Source organism: Coturnix japonica, chromosome 1 (assembly GCF_001577835.2).
Source record: "Coturnix japonica isolate 7356 chromosome 1, Coturnix japonica 2.1, whole genome shotgun sequence".
Classification (NCBI taxonomy): domain Eukaryota; kingdom Metazoa; phylum Chordata; class Aves; order Galliformes; family Phasianidae; genus Coturnix; species Coturnix japonica.
Genome location: NC_029516.1, coordinates 38,967,782 through 38,981,131, shown reverse-complemented (window position 1 = coordinate 38,981,131; position 13,350 = coordinate 38,967,782). Strand labels below are relative to the sequence as shown.

At 40.2% G+C, this 13,350-nt stretch overlaps 2 protein-coding genes across 2 annotated transcripts in view; one reads left to right on the top strand and one right to left on the bottom strand.

The window, feature by feature from the left end:
- TMTC3 (transmembrane O-mannosyltransferase targeting cadherins 3) overlaps positions 1 to 8,365 on the bottom strand; it is a 35,323-nt gene extending 26,958 nt beyond the window's left edge. Inside the window, exon 1 of the mRNA XM_015857864.1 lies at positions 8,261 to 8,365. The gene's annotated coding sequence lies outside the window, so the exon portion shown is untranslated. The remainder of the gene's footprint in view (positions 1 to 8,260) is intronic.
- Positions 8,366 to 8,740: 375 nt separating this feature from the next.
- Positions 8,741 to 13,350, top strand: part of CEP290 (centrosomal protein 290) — a 50,909-nt gene continuing 46,299 nt past the window's right edge. Inside the window, exons 1-7 of the mRNA XM_015857851.2 lie at positions 8,741 to 8,914; positions 10,611 to 10,667; positions 11,204 to 11,326; positions 11,462 to 11,539; positions 12,286 to 12,355; positions 12,575 to 12,621; positions 13,001 to 13,144. Of these exons, the coding sequence (XP_015713337.1) occupies positions 11,225 to 11,326; positions 11,462 to 11,539; positions 12,286 to 12,355; positions 12,575 to 12,621; positions 13,001 to 13,144 (441 nt within the window). The 5' untranslated portion in view covers positions 8,741 to 8,914; positions 10,611 to 10,667; positions 11,204 to 11,224. The remainder of the gene's footprint in view (positions 8,915 to 10,610; positions 10,668 to 11,203; positions 11,327 to 11,461; positions 11,540 to 12,285; positions 12,356 to 12,574; positions 12,622 to 13,000; positions 13,145 to 13,350) is intronic.

Here is a 13,350-nt window from a genome sequence, read left to right as displayed (position 1 = left end):
CTCCAGGAAAAAAGTTTACTTCTTCAGAAGGAGTAGGCAACTCGAAAGAATACAAGAATGTTGCAAGGATATGCAGAGGGAAAATTAGAACTTATTCTTACCACAACTATAAAAGGTAAGCAAAAGTGTTGTTACAAATACATTAAGGTGGGCCAAGGAGAATATCCACCCTTTATTGGCTGCAGTAGGGAAGACTGCCACTAAAGATGAAGGTGAGGTACTCTATGCCTTATTAGTTTCTGACTTTAACAATAAGAACAGTTATCCTCAGGGTACTCAGCTCCCTGAGCTGGAAGACAGAGATGGGGAGCAGAATAAAATATCCAAAGTTTGAGAGGAAACTGTTAGCAATTGCTACTCCATGCAGAGAGCCACAAGTCCACAGGGCCAGATGAGATCCACTTGAGGGTACTGAGGGATCTGGCAAAAGTGATTGTTAAGCCACTTTCTGTCACCCATCAGCAGTTTTGGTGAAACAGGGAGGTCCCAGATGACCAGAGATCGGCCAGTGTGGCACCCATTCACAAGAAAGGTTGGAAGGAGAGGATCAGCCACAGGCTTGAGAGAAAGAATGGATCATCTTGAATGTGATCTCACAGCATGTGCAGGACAACATAGAAATCACGCCTAGCCAGTATGGGCTCATGAAAGGTAGGTCCTGCTTGATCAATCTGATCTCCCTCTATAATTGAGTGACCGGCCTGGATGAGAGAAAGGCTGTGGATGTAGTCTAGATATCTAGACTTCAGCAAAGCCTTTGAAAGCATCTCCCAAAGTATTCTCCTGAAGAAGCTGGCAGCTCATGACTGGGACAGGTGAACTCTTCACTAACTAAAAAAAACTATGTTAACACAGCTACTTTACTCACACCTTAATTGCAGGCAATTCTGGTGCTTTTGAAAGCCTTCATTTTTGTTCTGAACTTCTATTATTTTCTCCATCCAGAACTCACTCTAATTTTACACTATTACCACTTGCTGAATTAAAGCGTAACTGTGGAAAAGGTGCTTTTGTGGTCTTTTAGTTAAGCAGGACAAGGAAAGAAAGATTCCACATCAAAAACAGTACTTTTATCTACTCTACAACTGGGCCCATCACCAAACTGAATACTCAACGAGTTGAAAATGCAAGACTAAAACTGAGGGAAGCTTATGAAAGTTCAACTGTACTTGCAAGTCAGGCAAAAGCACGTCTGCCATTAATCACAGAAGAAAATAGTAATTACTATCTGGCAGCCAACACTCTCCATGCTAATTAATCTGTTGCCATTTGACACTGGAAAGTAAAAAGCCATATAAGGAGTACACATGACAAAGAAACTCATGGATAGCAGATGTGCATGAGGTTGCCGAATCCTTGATATGACTGGGCTGCTCTAGTGACTCATGGTGAGTGGATACCTTCCCTTTCTCACTGAACAAGCATGTTGAAATCTGGAAGCAACCCAAGTACAGTCTTGCAAGTGTCAGTATTTCACCACTTCCAGTGATGGGTGTATTGATAAACATCTGTAAAACATGATGCTCAGCAACTTGTTTGTTAACAAAGGCTTGCTGTGAGGGAGAATACACTGGTTTCAGTTGGGATAACACTAATTTTTTTCCTAGTAGCTGATACAGTGCTGTGTTTTGGATTCAGGATGAGAATAACACTGAGAGCACTAACGTACTGACATTTCAGTCAATGCTGAGCAGTGCTTACATTAAGTCAAGGACATTTCAGCTTATCACGTTGCCCTGACAGCTAAGAGCAGACAGGAAGGGTTGAGTTGGGGCAAAAGGAGCTAGAAGGGGATGGAAACAGAACAACTGACCCTAACCAGCCAAAGGGATGTCATTTTTCCACATCCTGTTGAAAAATGATATTGGGGAAGCTGGCTCAGGGGGAAGCTGCTGCTGCTGCTTGAAGACCAGCTGGGCATCAACCCACAAAGGTTGCTTCAAAAGTAATGCCTCCTACGCATTTCTATGGAAATTACAAAAGATATAAAGAGCGCGAAAACACTACTTGGTAGAGTAAAACCACATCTACAAAACACTATCTTCAACATAGTCACCACCATTAACTACGCATTCTTCTCAGCTATGAACAAGAGACAGCATGCTGCACTCATAAAATTCTGCACCACTGGAAGTGACCCACTGTTGCTGTAGTGACAGTGTTAGAAGAATGTGAAATTTGTCTTCTTGTTCCTGAAATACAACATGTTTCAACAACCAGATTTGCTGTATTCACTAAGAAATAGAATAAAGTGTATTTTAATTTTTTAATGTATTTCTTTATGACCTTCATGAGTTTTTAGGCGACAATCCAGCAGCTCAGATTTACCATTCACATCCACACAAATGCAAAACTATAAATCATATTTAGAAAAAAAAAAAAGATTACAATTAAGAATAATTAATTATCCATTTCTTCTTGATTCACACCTACCTTCTAACTTTAACTATGATTATAATGTACATAGGTTGCACAAAAAGCAATGCCTCCTATTTGTTTTCATGGAAACTACAATACAGAGAGCACAACAACACTCTTTGATAGAGCAAATTCTAGCTACAAAACACTATTTTTCAAGATAGCCACCCAAGTTAGCTACACATTTTCATCAGCGGTGAACAAGAATCTACATGCCAAACTTGTAAAAAGCTGTATGGATTTTTGGCACATGCCTTGTCTTCCATATCACTGTTGTCATCACTGTAATGCGCCACCCACCACCTAATGTGAGCTGCACTGTGCTCACATTCACTGTTCGCTCACTAAATGTTCAGCTAATGTTGATGAATGTCAATAGGTGCTATTTTTTCTGCATGGAAGAATTCAATGACACACCTTCATTTCTTATACATTTTCAAGTCAGACACCGTCTCGTCAGTGTGCCTGCCTGCTGCCACCCATCACACAGCAAGAAAATGAAATGGAATATCAGTGGGAATATTCAGTCCCTACTGCCATGCCACCAACATCCACCTCTGACTCTGTGATTTGAAATAACTTATTTTATTCTTCAATACTTTTTATTGAAACAACAACAAAGTAACAAAAACACTGAACTAATGGAATATTTCACCTTGTTTTTGTGAAAGTAACGTATCAGGCTGGTTTGACAGCAGTGGTTACAATTTTCAGTGAGTTTATCAGAGACATTTGATAAAAATCTGCTATTCCTGTATTTTATCCTTGAAAATAGTTATTCACAAATGTGTGCACTACCAAAAATTTATGACATGAATAAGGCATGACTGTGAAGTGAGCAATGTTTTTCTCTGCTAAGATAGGGCTTATAAAAGTAAAGAGACACGGTCAGATTTTTGAGCTGAACGTCTGATTGCAACTCCAAGCACTCCATTTGAACAAAAATGGAATGCAAGGCATCGTGTTGTATTCTGTTCACAAAACTCTGCTTAGTAGATGAATCGAAATGCATACAATTATTTGCTGTAACTTGAGTAAGCGCTGCACTTGCCACCCTGTGACCTGGTTCCAGCTCAGACAGCGTTAAGGCACACCGACATCTGGCTGTTGCTGAACGATGGGTCTGCTTCCAGAGCTGGGCCAGGCCACAGTGCCAGTTTCATAGTTTCATAGTTTCGTGCGGGTTGGAAGGGACCTTAGAGATCATCGAGTCCAGCCCCCGGAATTCGAGCCTCTGTGTAGCAGAGCGGCACTTCTACCACTTGCGCCACATGATAACCCAGTTATCATGGGTTGGATGTGTCTGGGTCAGAAGCTGGTGACTGACTGCATTATGCATTATCAGTTTTGTATATTCTTTTATCATTATTACTATTTTCCTTCCTTTTCCATCCTATAGTCTTTGTATCAGCTCAGATTCCCACCCCCATGGAATGAGTGAGAGGGGTGAGCAAAAGGCTGTGTGGAGCTGAGCTGCCTGCTGGGTTAAACCACAACAGAAAAACCACACCACTGACTGGTCCAATGTATGTAAACAGGCTGACTGTCCCTTCAGGGGCTGTTTTTAACCTCACCCACCTTCTACTTCCACAGCTGTACATCTGATACCCAAATTAGCCTTTGGGCTGCACTACGATCCTACTATCGGTTCACGATCTAAGAACAGCCACACAGTCCCCATTTGACTGGACGAAATGAGGACCGACAAGTGCTTCATTTCAAAGATTTCTGCTGAACGTTTTAACTTGCAGCAATATCCAAACATGCCAGGAAGAATATACAGCTGCAAACAATAAGCAGCAAGTTACACTGCATGATCGTGAAAGCTAATTATGGAAAAACAGAACACCAAAGTTATGCACAATACCTGCTTATTAGTATAATTCTCTCAAGCACAGAAATATGTGTTTTGCGCTGGGCTATTTTCATCCATGTACAGAGATGTGAAGTGAAAAGGACAAACAAGAACCAGAGCTCTCCAGCAGGCTTGGCTTATAAGGCATTTGCCTTATTACATCAACAGTAATGTCAGAAGCCAATATATTTATGTCGATCGTATAAATCCTATGCCTAATTTTAAGAACTTAATAATATATTTAAAATTTCCATTAACACCACTATTGGGTACAGGTGAGCAACAAATTAATCCAAGGCTTGGTGGCTGAATTGATGAACACCACCAAAACATACAATAAACTTTCTGAAGTGAGTGGTTTTGCTCTTTAAAACTTAATTTAGTACCTGAGGTTCCAATACTGTTCTCACTTGTCTTGCCTACTTACCTTCGCTGACTGCATTTTTATTTGACTAAACCTAATATTTTTTATAACTTGATACCCGTGTTTAATAGTGGAAAAATATCACCATTTCCTTTCCTCTGTTCCCTTCCAACACAACCTTTATCTTATCTTAAAAACGTCTCTCCAAAGTAGAATTCCAACTTTAACCAACTTAGACAGTCGAGGTTTTCATTACTGGGCTTGAATCAATATGGGAAAAGACAGACAGTATTAGGAACTCAGGACAAATTCAAAACATGCCTGGAGCCCCCTTCCTCTTGTTGAAGCCCCAGAGCAGAACAAATACAAGTGATGTTTCAATGCAGAAACATTCTGTAAACAGTACAACATTAGGAGGAACAGGTCTAATCTGAAGTACTTCTCATTCCCTAGGAAGAAAACTGCCCGCAGCCTTCTCTCAGCAAAGCCATGAAGTATCAACTACATGAGTAGATGAGGAATGGCAGTTCTGACACGCGCTCAATGCCACAGGAAAGATCTACCAGAGGGCAGACTGAGGAGCTTGTTGGCAACCAATTAGTTAAACCAACAATTAGACATTTTAGGTTATTCTCGTACAAATGATGATCAAAATATAAAGCAGTTTAAAAATGGATGAGAGATACTGGCTTAGCTGGTAGTTTATTTCCAGTTTGTTTTAACAGTCAGCTGAAATACCTAAAATACATGGTTAGAATAATATACACCATAAAATAATTAACAGGAACAAAGACTCCAGTAAGACTTATCTTGCCATTCCATCCTTTTTTTCTATGGGGGCTACCAAGCTATTTATTCAAACAAAATAACATGCTTTGTATTTACACTAAAAAACATTACTTGTTTTACATAGGATAGTGATGCAAAAAAAGCATCTCTAAAATAATGCTCGAACAAGTCAACGCTGTGTTCCAGAAATATAAACAGCAGAAACTGCACGTTCATTAACTCCAAAGAACAGATGAACAAAAGCTACATGGGCGGCATACGCTGAAAAGACTGTTAATGCGTGTCCTTATTTAGTATGCTTGGTCTGTATATGATGACTTCTATTTGTTTTTGTTTTGGAATGACATTCCATTTGAATTTTCATAATGCAGTTTCTGTATTAGGTTTTTGAAGTAGCAGCCTGATATCAGAATTGTGGCTTAATATGGATGCCTGTCTCTTCTGTCACGATAGGTCAAGCTGTGTAATAAGGAGCTAAAATGCTTTTTGGCTCCAGAACTGTAAGAGTGTGTTCTCATCAAAAGGGATATTGCTTATACAAACTTCATCACACAATTACACACTGGGGCAGAATAAAAGAAGTATTACTTCACTTGTTCTAAGACATTCCGTATTTTAAACACTGTCATTTTTTGTATACCTAATATTTCATTTCTTTCCCACTCATTTCATTTTCAGTTTCCCCATCTACCTCAAAGTCTGCTGTAGTTCCACATCAATCTTCTCCATTAGCTACAAATCCAGATGTGGTTACAACACCAGAATACATAATGGTTTATTTTCTGCTGATTTCATAACAGAAGAACACGCACACACACACACACAAAAAAAACTTCCAAAAAGTCACATACATCATCAGATTGCTAACATAAAGAGAATTAAAAACTAAAAAAAAACAAATGAATATATACATGTGTGCAAGTCCCCATTTAGAAGTATCTTATGATAGAATTACAGAGTAGTTTGGATTGGAAGGGACTTTGAAGACCACCCATTTCTAGCATCCCTGCTGGCAGGGATGTCTCCTGCTAGACTTTTGCTCTGAGCCTAACCCAGCCTGGCCCTGAATACCTCCAAGGATGAGGCAATTGGTTCCAGTGCCACATCACCTTCACGGTAGGGAATAAGTTCATTAACTTTAAATCAATGCTCTTTTAGTTCAAATATATTACTCCTTGTTCTATCACTACACATTCCCTGACAAAGATTTTGCCTCCAGCTTTCCTGCTGGTCTCCTTCATATATCAGAAGACCTCTGGAAGGTTTCCCTGGAGCCATCTTTTCTCCAAGTTGAACAACCCCAGCTCTCTCATCCCCTCTTTGTTTGAAAGGTATCCAGTCCTCTGATCATCCTTGTGGCCTCCTCTGGAATCATCACAACAGCTCCAGGTCTTTTTGAAGAGGGAACCCCAGGCCTGGATGCAGTATTCTAGGTGAGGCCTCAGAAGGTGACAATCGCCACCCCCACTCTGCTGGCCATTCCTCTTTTGATGTAGCCCAAGATATAATTGACTTTTGTGGTTGCAAGCATATATTACCAGCTCACAACGAGTTTTTCCATCAACAAATACCCCAAAATCCTTCTCCTCGTGCATGCTCTCAATTTATTTTAGTCCAGCCTGTAATTTTGCTTGGGATTGGCTCAACAGAGGTGCAGGGACTTGCACATGACATTGCAGAACTTCACGTACATCATCAATGGGCTACTTTACTCTCTAAATCACACACGGAAATAATGATCCATTTCCCAGAAGCTCATCATACAGCAAGGCAGTTATAGACTCTGTAATTGTTATTTCCCTTTTATTTATTATGTTCAGTCATGAATAACTTTATTTTTTTAGCAACATTTTTTCACCCTAGAAATACAATTTAGTCTCTGACCACGAAGGAGAGCTGTAACTAATCAGCCCCAAGCTGAGAGATAGAGTCTTTACTTTCAATCAAGAGTTAATACGTATGACATGGCTGGAACAAGTTACGTAACTACCAGGCGTGCCAAGCACCTTGAGTCTTGTCAGCCCTCATTAAATATCTGCACTGATAAAGAGATAGCAAACATGAATAAAGCAGGAAAAAATAAAAAAGAAAGAAAGAAAAATTTAAATGCCTTCATCTTTTAGTTAAGAAAGCGTAAAAGAAAACAGTTTCAGCTCTTAACACAGCTAGTGAATGAATACACAGGATATAACACACTTAAGAGGGAGCCGGTTTTTCTCCAATTGGAGAAGACGTGTTCATATCTACTTAGGCGAAGCTCACAAACTTTCTGGGCTACCCATACCCATATAGCTTGCTGTCCAGTAACACCCGATGGATACGGGCAGTTCATAGATGCGATCCCTTCCCGGGCCACCCTGCAAACAATCCCCTGGGGCCGATTACCGACAGCCACACAGAATCACAGAATGACCCGGGTTGGAAGGGACCTCAAGGATCACGTAGTTCCAACCCCCCTGCCTGGCAGGGCCACCAAACATACACCTTTACTAGATCAGGTTGCCCACCACACGAGGTGGTGCAGGTAAGTGCACCCATGTGCTGGCGGTACCGCAGCAGCCTGGCGGACTCCCGGGCAGGATCTCACAGCCCGCACCGTACGGGGCCGGGTTGGGGCACCGGGGCCCGACGGGAGGCTGAGGAAGGGAGGGGGCTGTGAGGAAGTGTAAGGAAGGCAGCGGGCCGAGCTGGGGCATGGGAGCGCTGCAACGACTGAGGCCGCATCTCAACAACAAAAACAATTCATACCCACAGAACGTGGCCGCAATAGCGGCTCCGCCGATCCCGTGAGCAGAGGGCCAACCCCGACCCACCGCCGCCACCGCCCGCCCTACCTGAGCCCGCCGCAGGAGCGCTCTATCGCCGCCCAGGACTCGCGCCGGCGCCCCCACCGCACTGCGCACGCGCAGACCGCCCCCTCGGTCGGACGTTGTCGGGGCCGCGGCCGGCAAGGCACGTCGGGAGCTGTGGTCCTGTGTGGCCGCGTGGCATTCTGGGGGTCGCAGTCCGCCGCCGGGGCTCGGGCCGGCGGTTACGACCCGGGCCGGCGGTTACGACCCGGGCCGGCGGTTACGACCCGCACCCGCGGTGAGCAGACGCGGTCTCCGCCGCGGCCTGCGTTGCCGGGTCCGCGCCTGCGAAGATCCGCTGAGCCTTGCGCGGTTCGTAGTACTGCGGAAGAGTCGTTTTTCCCCGCCCCCGCGCCTGCCCGTTTCTCCTTAGAACGGAGCCGGCGGGAGAGTTTGGTGGCGTCGCCTAGCAGCGGCATGCGCCGCCATCACCGTTCCGTCGGTTTCTAACGAGCGGCAGCGGAGCCGCTCTGAGGACAACGGACCTCGGCGGGGCGGCTGGGGGAGCCAGGCCGTGGGGCGAGGCCTCTAGTGCCGGGCGGGAGCGTCCGGATGGTGCCCGCAGATGGTTACACCGCACACCGCTGCCTCTGTGACACTGACGCTTCAGCCGTGCTACCTTGCGAAGGTGGATGCAAAGTAAGGCAATCTTCTAATTTAACAGCGGTGAAACGGAGGCAAAACTGTCTTACAGCAGCATCCCGGAGGAACTGCAGTTCCTTATCGGAACCCTTATCAGAACCGGGGTATATGAATTTGATAAAAATAGGGGCCCTGCACAAGATCCTATTTTAGTTGTGGTTTTGTAGTTCACACATAGAGCGAGTACAGCAAAGCACATCTCCCACATGTCTGTGCTGTTTCTTGGTATTTTGTGCCAGGACATGTAACATGACTCAGATACACAGTTATACATTAGACACATCTTTATGCAAGAGTAACTGCTGTTGGTAGTGGTGCTTGATTTCACTGTCATGAAATCTGGATCGGTAGATGGATCACCTGTCAAGAAAAGTATGTATTCTACAGAGGGGAAGAGTTCAGCTACATTTTATGAAGTAATATCACTTTTATTGTACTTTAAATACATATGTACAATAGAACATACTGTATACTCAGGTTTGCCACCTGTGTCTTAGCGGAGTTGATGTCCCATAACGAGGACTATTTTATTTATATACATCTCTCTTTCCCCTAAGATACATTTTCAGGAGTGATTCTTTCTTAAAGAAGTTATTCTGTAAGTTAGGAAGAGAAAAAGAGAAATGAAAGAAAGAAAATACGAAAGGTTGACAGTAGTAAGGCCAGTAATTTGCTCTCAGAATAGTTCTGATGGAGAGTCATTTTACATCCATGTTTTATACATCACGTTGCTTAAAAAATTTAAAATGTTAAAAAAACAAGGATCTTGAAATCAAGTAGTGTTGGATTAACTGAAGTAGTGAGAATGCCAAAGTCACTTATGTGCCTGTTTGTGATTTTCTTGTATTTTCTGTGGTCATTTACAAGGAAGCAGAAAAGCACAAAAAGTATTTCTATTTCATTATTACCGGCTCATGGATTATATAGAATGCACATTTCTTAAATATTTAACAGACATTGAAGACCTGGCCAATACTTCACATATTTAAAGAAGATGACAAAAGAGTGACTTTTGTCCTCTGTTAGGAATAAAGCTGAATTTCAAGGATTTAGTGCTGTTCTTTCTGATTGCTGAGGCAATGGGAATGTAATAGTTGTTCAGCCTTTCATTAAAGAAAAAAATTTGTTTTTTGAGTCTTTAAATGATGACCAGCAAATGAGAGAATGGATCTTGAAACGTGCTTTAGCATAAATCTTTGTAACTTCTATTTACTGAACTTGATTTTTTTTTCTAGAAAATAAAAGTTCCCATTATATCATTAGTTTGTTGAATAATAATGAATTAAATATCCAGTTTATTTCTTTCTTAATTTTCTTAACCATGTATATCATTTTAAAAGTTTAGTGTGATATGTAAGTTTAAATGACTTTTTGTTTTAACTTGGTAGATTCTAATTTTTTTAGTGTTGGCAATATAGGCCAGAGATAGCTCCAGAAAACATTGTGGCTCATGTTATCATAGAATGGCCTCAAGGATCATCAAGTTCAACCCCCCCCCCTGCCACAGGCAGGGTTGCCAACTACTAGATCAAGTACTAGATCAGATTCCTCAGGGCCCCATACAGCCTGACCTTAAACACCTCAAGGGACAGAACATCCACAACCACTCTTGGCAACTTCTTCTATCACCTCATAACTGTTTCAGTAAAAAACGTAATAATCCAAAGTTTCCAATCAATTCTTCCTTTTTCAGGTACTGTTTTGTCTTCTGGATGTATGAGAAGTTACTGTGACCCACAGCAACCAGCAAGTAAGCTTTAGAACAAAGATTTGCATTAATTTGCATAAGGTTTTTGTCAGTTGCCAGGTGGCCTGCTGTCATTTATCAATTCAGGTATTCTAGTCAAAAGGAAAGGATGTGGTGTCCTAGAGATGACTACAAAGAAGTGAATATCATAGCATCAAATGAAAGCATTGGTTGTTTAAATAGGGTAAATAAGGATTTTGTGATTTTATGGAGATTTTATCATACAACAGCTAGTTCAAAGGTCAGGAGAACTTGAGAAGAAGTTTGGAAGTGAAAATCGTTGTCCTGTGTCCAGATAATCAACATTTGAATATCAAATTCTTAGATTGTGTATGAATATTTTGTGCAAAGAAAAAATAGTTTTACTGTCATCTTCTTGTTTACAGTATGGTAAAATATGAACAGAAAATTAATCAGTTCTAGAAAATCCATACAGTTATTAAAATCATTTTATACTTCACTGGCTAGCCTCCTTAAAGTTATTTGACTGATTGGAAGCAACAGTGTCTGATAATTGTTACTTCTATATTTTGTTTCAGGAAAAATACTATAAAATCAATATGGCACCCATTCTAGATTGGAAGAAGCTTATGAGAACAGATCCAGATGCTCTGCCTCGTCAAGAAGAACTAGCAGACGGATTGCTTGAGACTCTGTCCAAGGTACTCGATGGGAAAGTGAAACATACAAGTTTTGCCATGCATTCTTCCCTAACCTGTTTTTGCTCTTTCACATGCTTAAGTTATTTATTTTGTTGAATTTCGGTGACATTTGTATAAAAACTGTTGTGTCTTCAGGTTGACGGGAAAGACTTGAAAAATGAAACTCCTGAACAACTGATACATCTATTTAAAATTACTCAGTCACTGATGAAGGTTTGTATTAATTCTAAATTCCTCCAATTTTCTAGATACATATGCTTATTTATTTATTTATTTGAATGAAAACATGATTACTCTTTTTTTCTTTTTATTTTTTCTTTTTTCCTTCTTTTTCTTGTGCATTGAACTTGCTAGTTACTCCTGAGATCATTTCACCAGAGGGAAATGAGGTGAATAGGACAAGCTTAGGGAATCCTAGTTTTAAATGCTGAAAATACAAACAAATTTCTCAGAATTGAGTTAACTGTAGTGAGTTATTAATGATGGTTTTAACTTCAAGTGAAGTTACAGTTGTAGGGCGATGTTTTGGAGTAGTATTGAAAGTGTCTGTATGAATGGAAGAAATCACCCTAAAACTGATCCTATAAATCTGTCACGATGTCACACTCATAAACATACTGAAAACAACATCTCATAAACACACGGAAAACAAATCAGCATCTTGTTTTTGGAGAAAGTTTTTTTCTTATTTTCAGCTGTGTGCTTTTGAATGTTTAGACAGCTTCATTGTAATAAATTACTAACAAAAAATTTCAGTAATCTGAAGTTCTAAATTGTTAGCATGGGAAAAAAATAATTTTTTTCTTTTTTTTTTTTTTAAATTTTTTGAAGAACAATATGGTATTCTTTTGTAAATGTTTTCATAATCTTAAGCTTGAAGTCTGTGGAACAGCTTCTTAGTTTGCATTAGTAGTAAATCCTTTTCCTTTGCTTACTGTGATTTTTTTTTTTTTTCCCAGATGAAAGCTCAAGAGGTAGAGCTGGCACTGGAAGAAGTTGAAAAAGCTGGACAAGAGCAAGCCAAATGTGGTAAGCAAATCTCATTATGCTCTTTGTAAGGTATTTGTTAAATTTATTTGTTAAATTATTTGTTAAGTTTGTTTATTCATTTCTTGTTTTTTTAAGTTTAGGAAAATGAATAAAATCCCAACTGATCTGTAGTCAATTGCTTCAGTAACGCTAGATATTTAAAGGCTTAAGTTTATAATTACTGGTGGGTGATTAACTGTATCTGTTCTATTTTGACAGAAAATGTATTTAAAACAAAGATGATGAAGCTGGAAAGTGAATTAGAGGTACATTTCAAAATGGTTTTAGTTTATAGAATGCTGGGGGGGTTCTTGATTATAATGTGTTTTGTTTTGTTTGTTTTTTATACACTATGATTTTGACCAGTTAAAGAGATATAATAACTTTAAGTTTTAGTTAACCCTTTTTTTTTTTTTTTAAATTGTCTTTTGAGTATTCACCAGCCTTATTTTTACAAAGAACTCCATATGCAATGAATCCTACTTTCAGTGATTTGTTTTTTTGTTCAAGGAAGCTAGTGAGGCCTTGAGGCCTTCCTGTTTTGTGTCCTGTATATTAGCTGTAGCATTTTTTTTTTTTCTTTTTCTTTTTAAATGCATTTATATTTTGAAGAACTGTTTATGATGTCACTTTTGTATTCTTAAGATGGCACGAAGTTCAGCTAGTGGTCGTGATACCCGTTTTTTGCGTGACGAGATCCGCCAACTGGAGAAACAGGTAGAACAAAAGGAGAGACAATTAATAGATACAGAAAAGGAACTGGAAAAAGAGAAGAAAGTGAATGAACAGGTAAGAAAGGCTTCAGTTTGATATCTCTAAAGCAGTTCAGAAACAACATTTAAAAGTTGGACATTCTGAAAAGAGCCTCTGCAATAATAAACAGTGATGTAACAGAGTCACTGCTTTGTTTCTGGTCTTTGCTTTCATAATCTGTGATGCTAGTGTCATACATTTAAATGCATATACGTATGTGCATATTTATATATGTATCTATA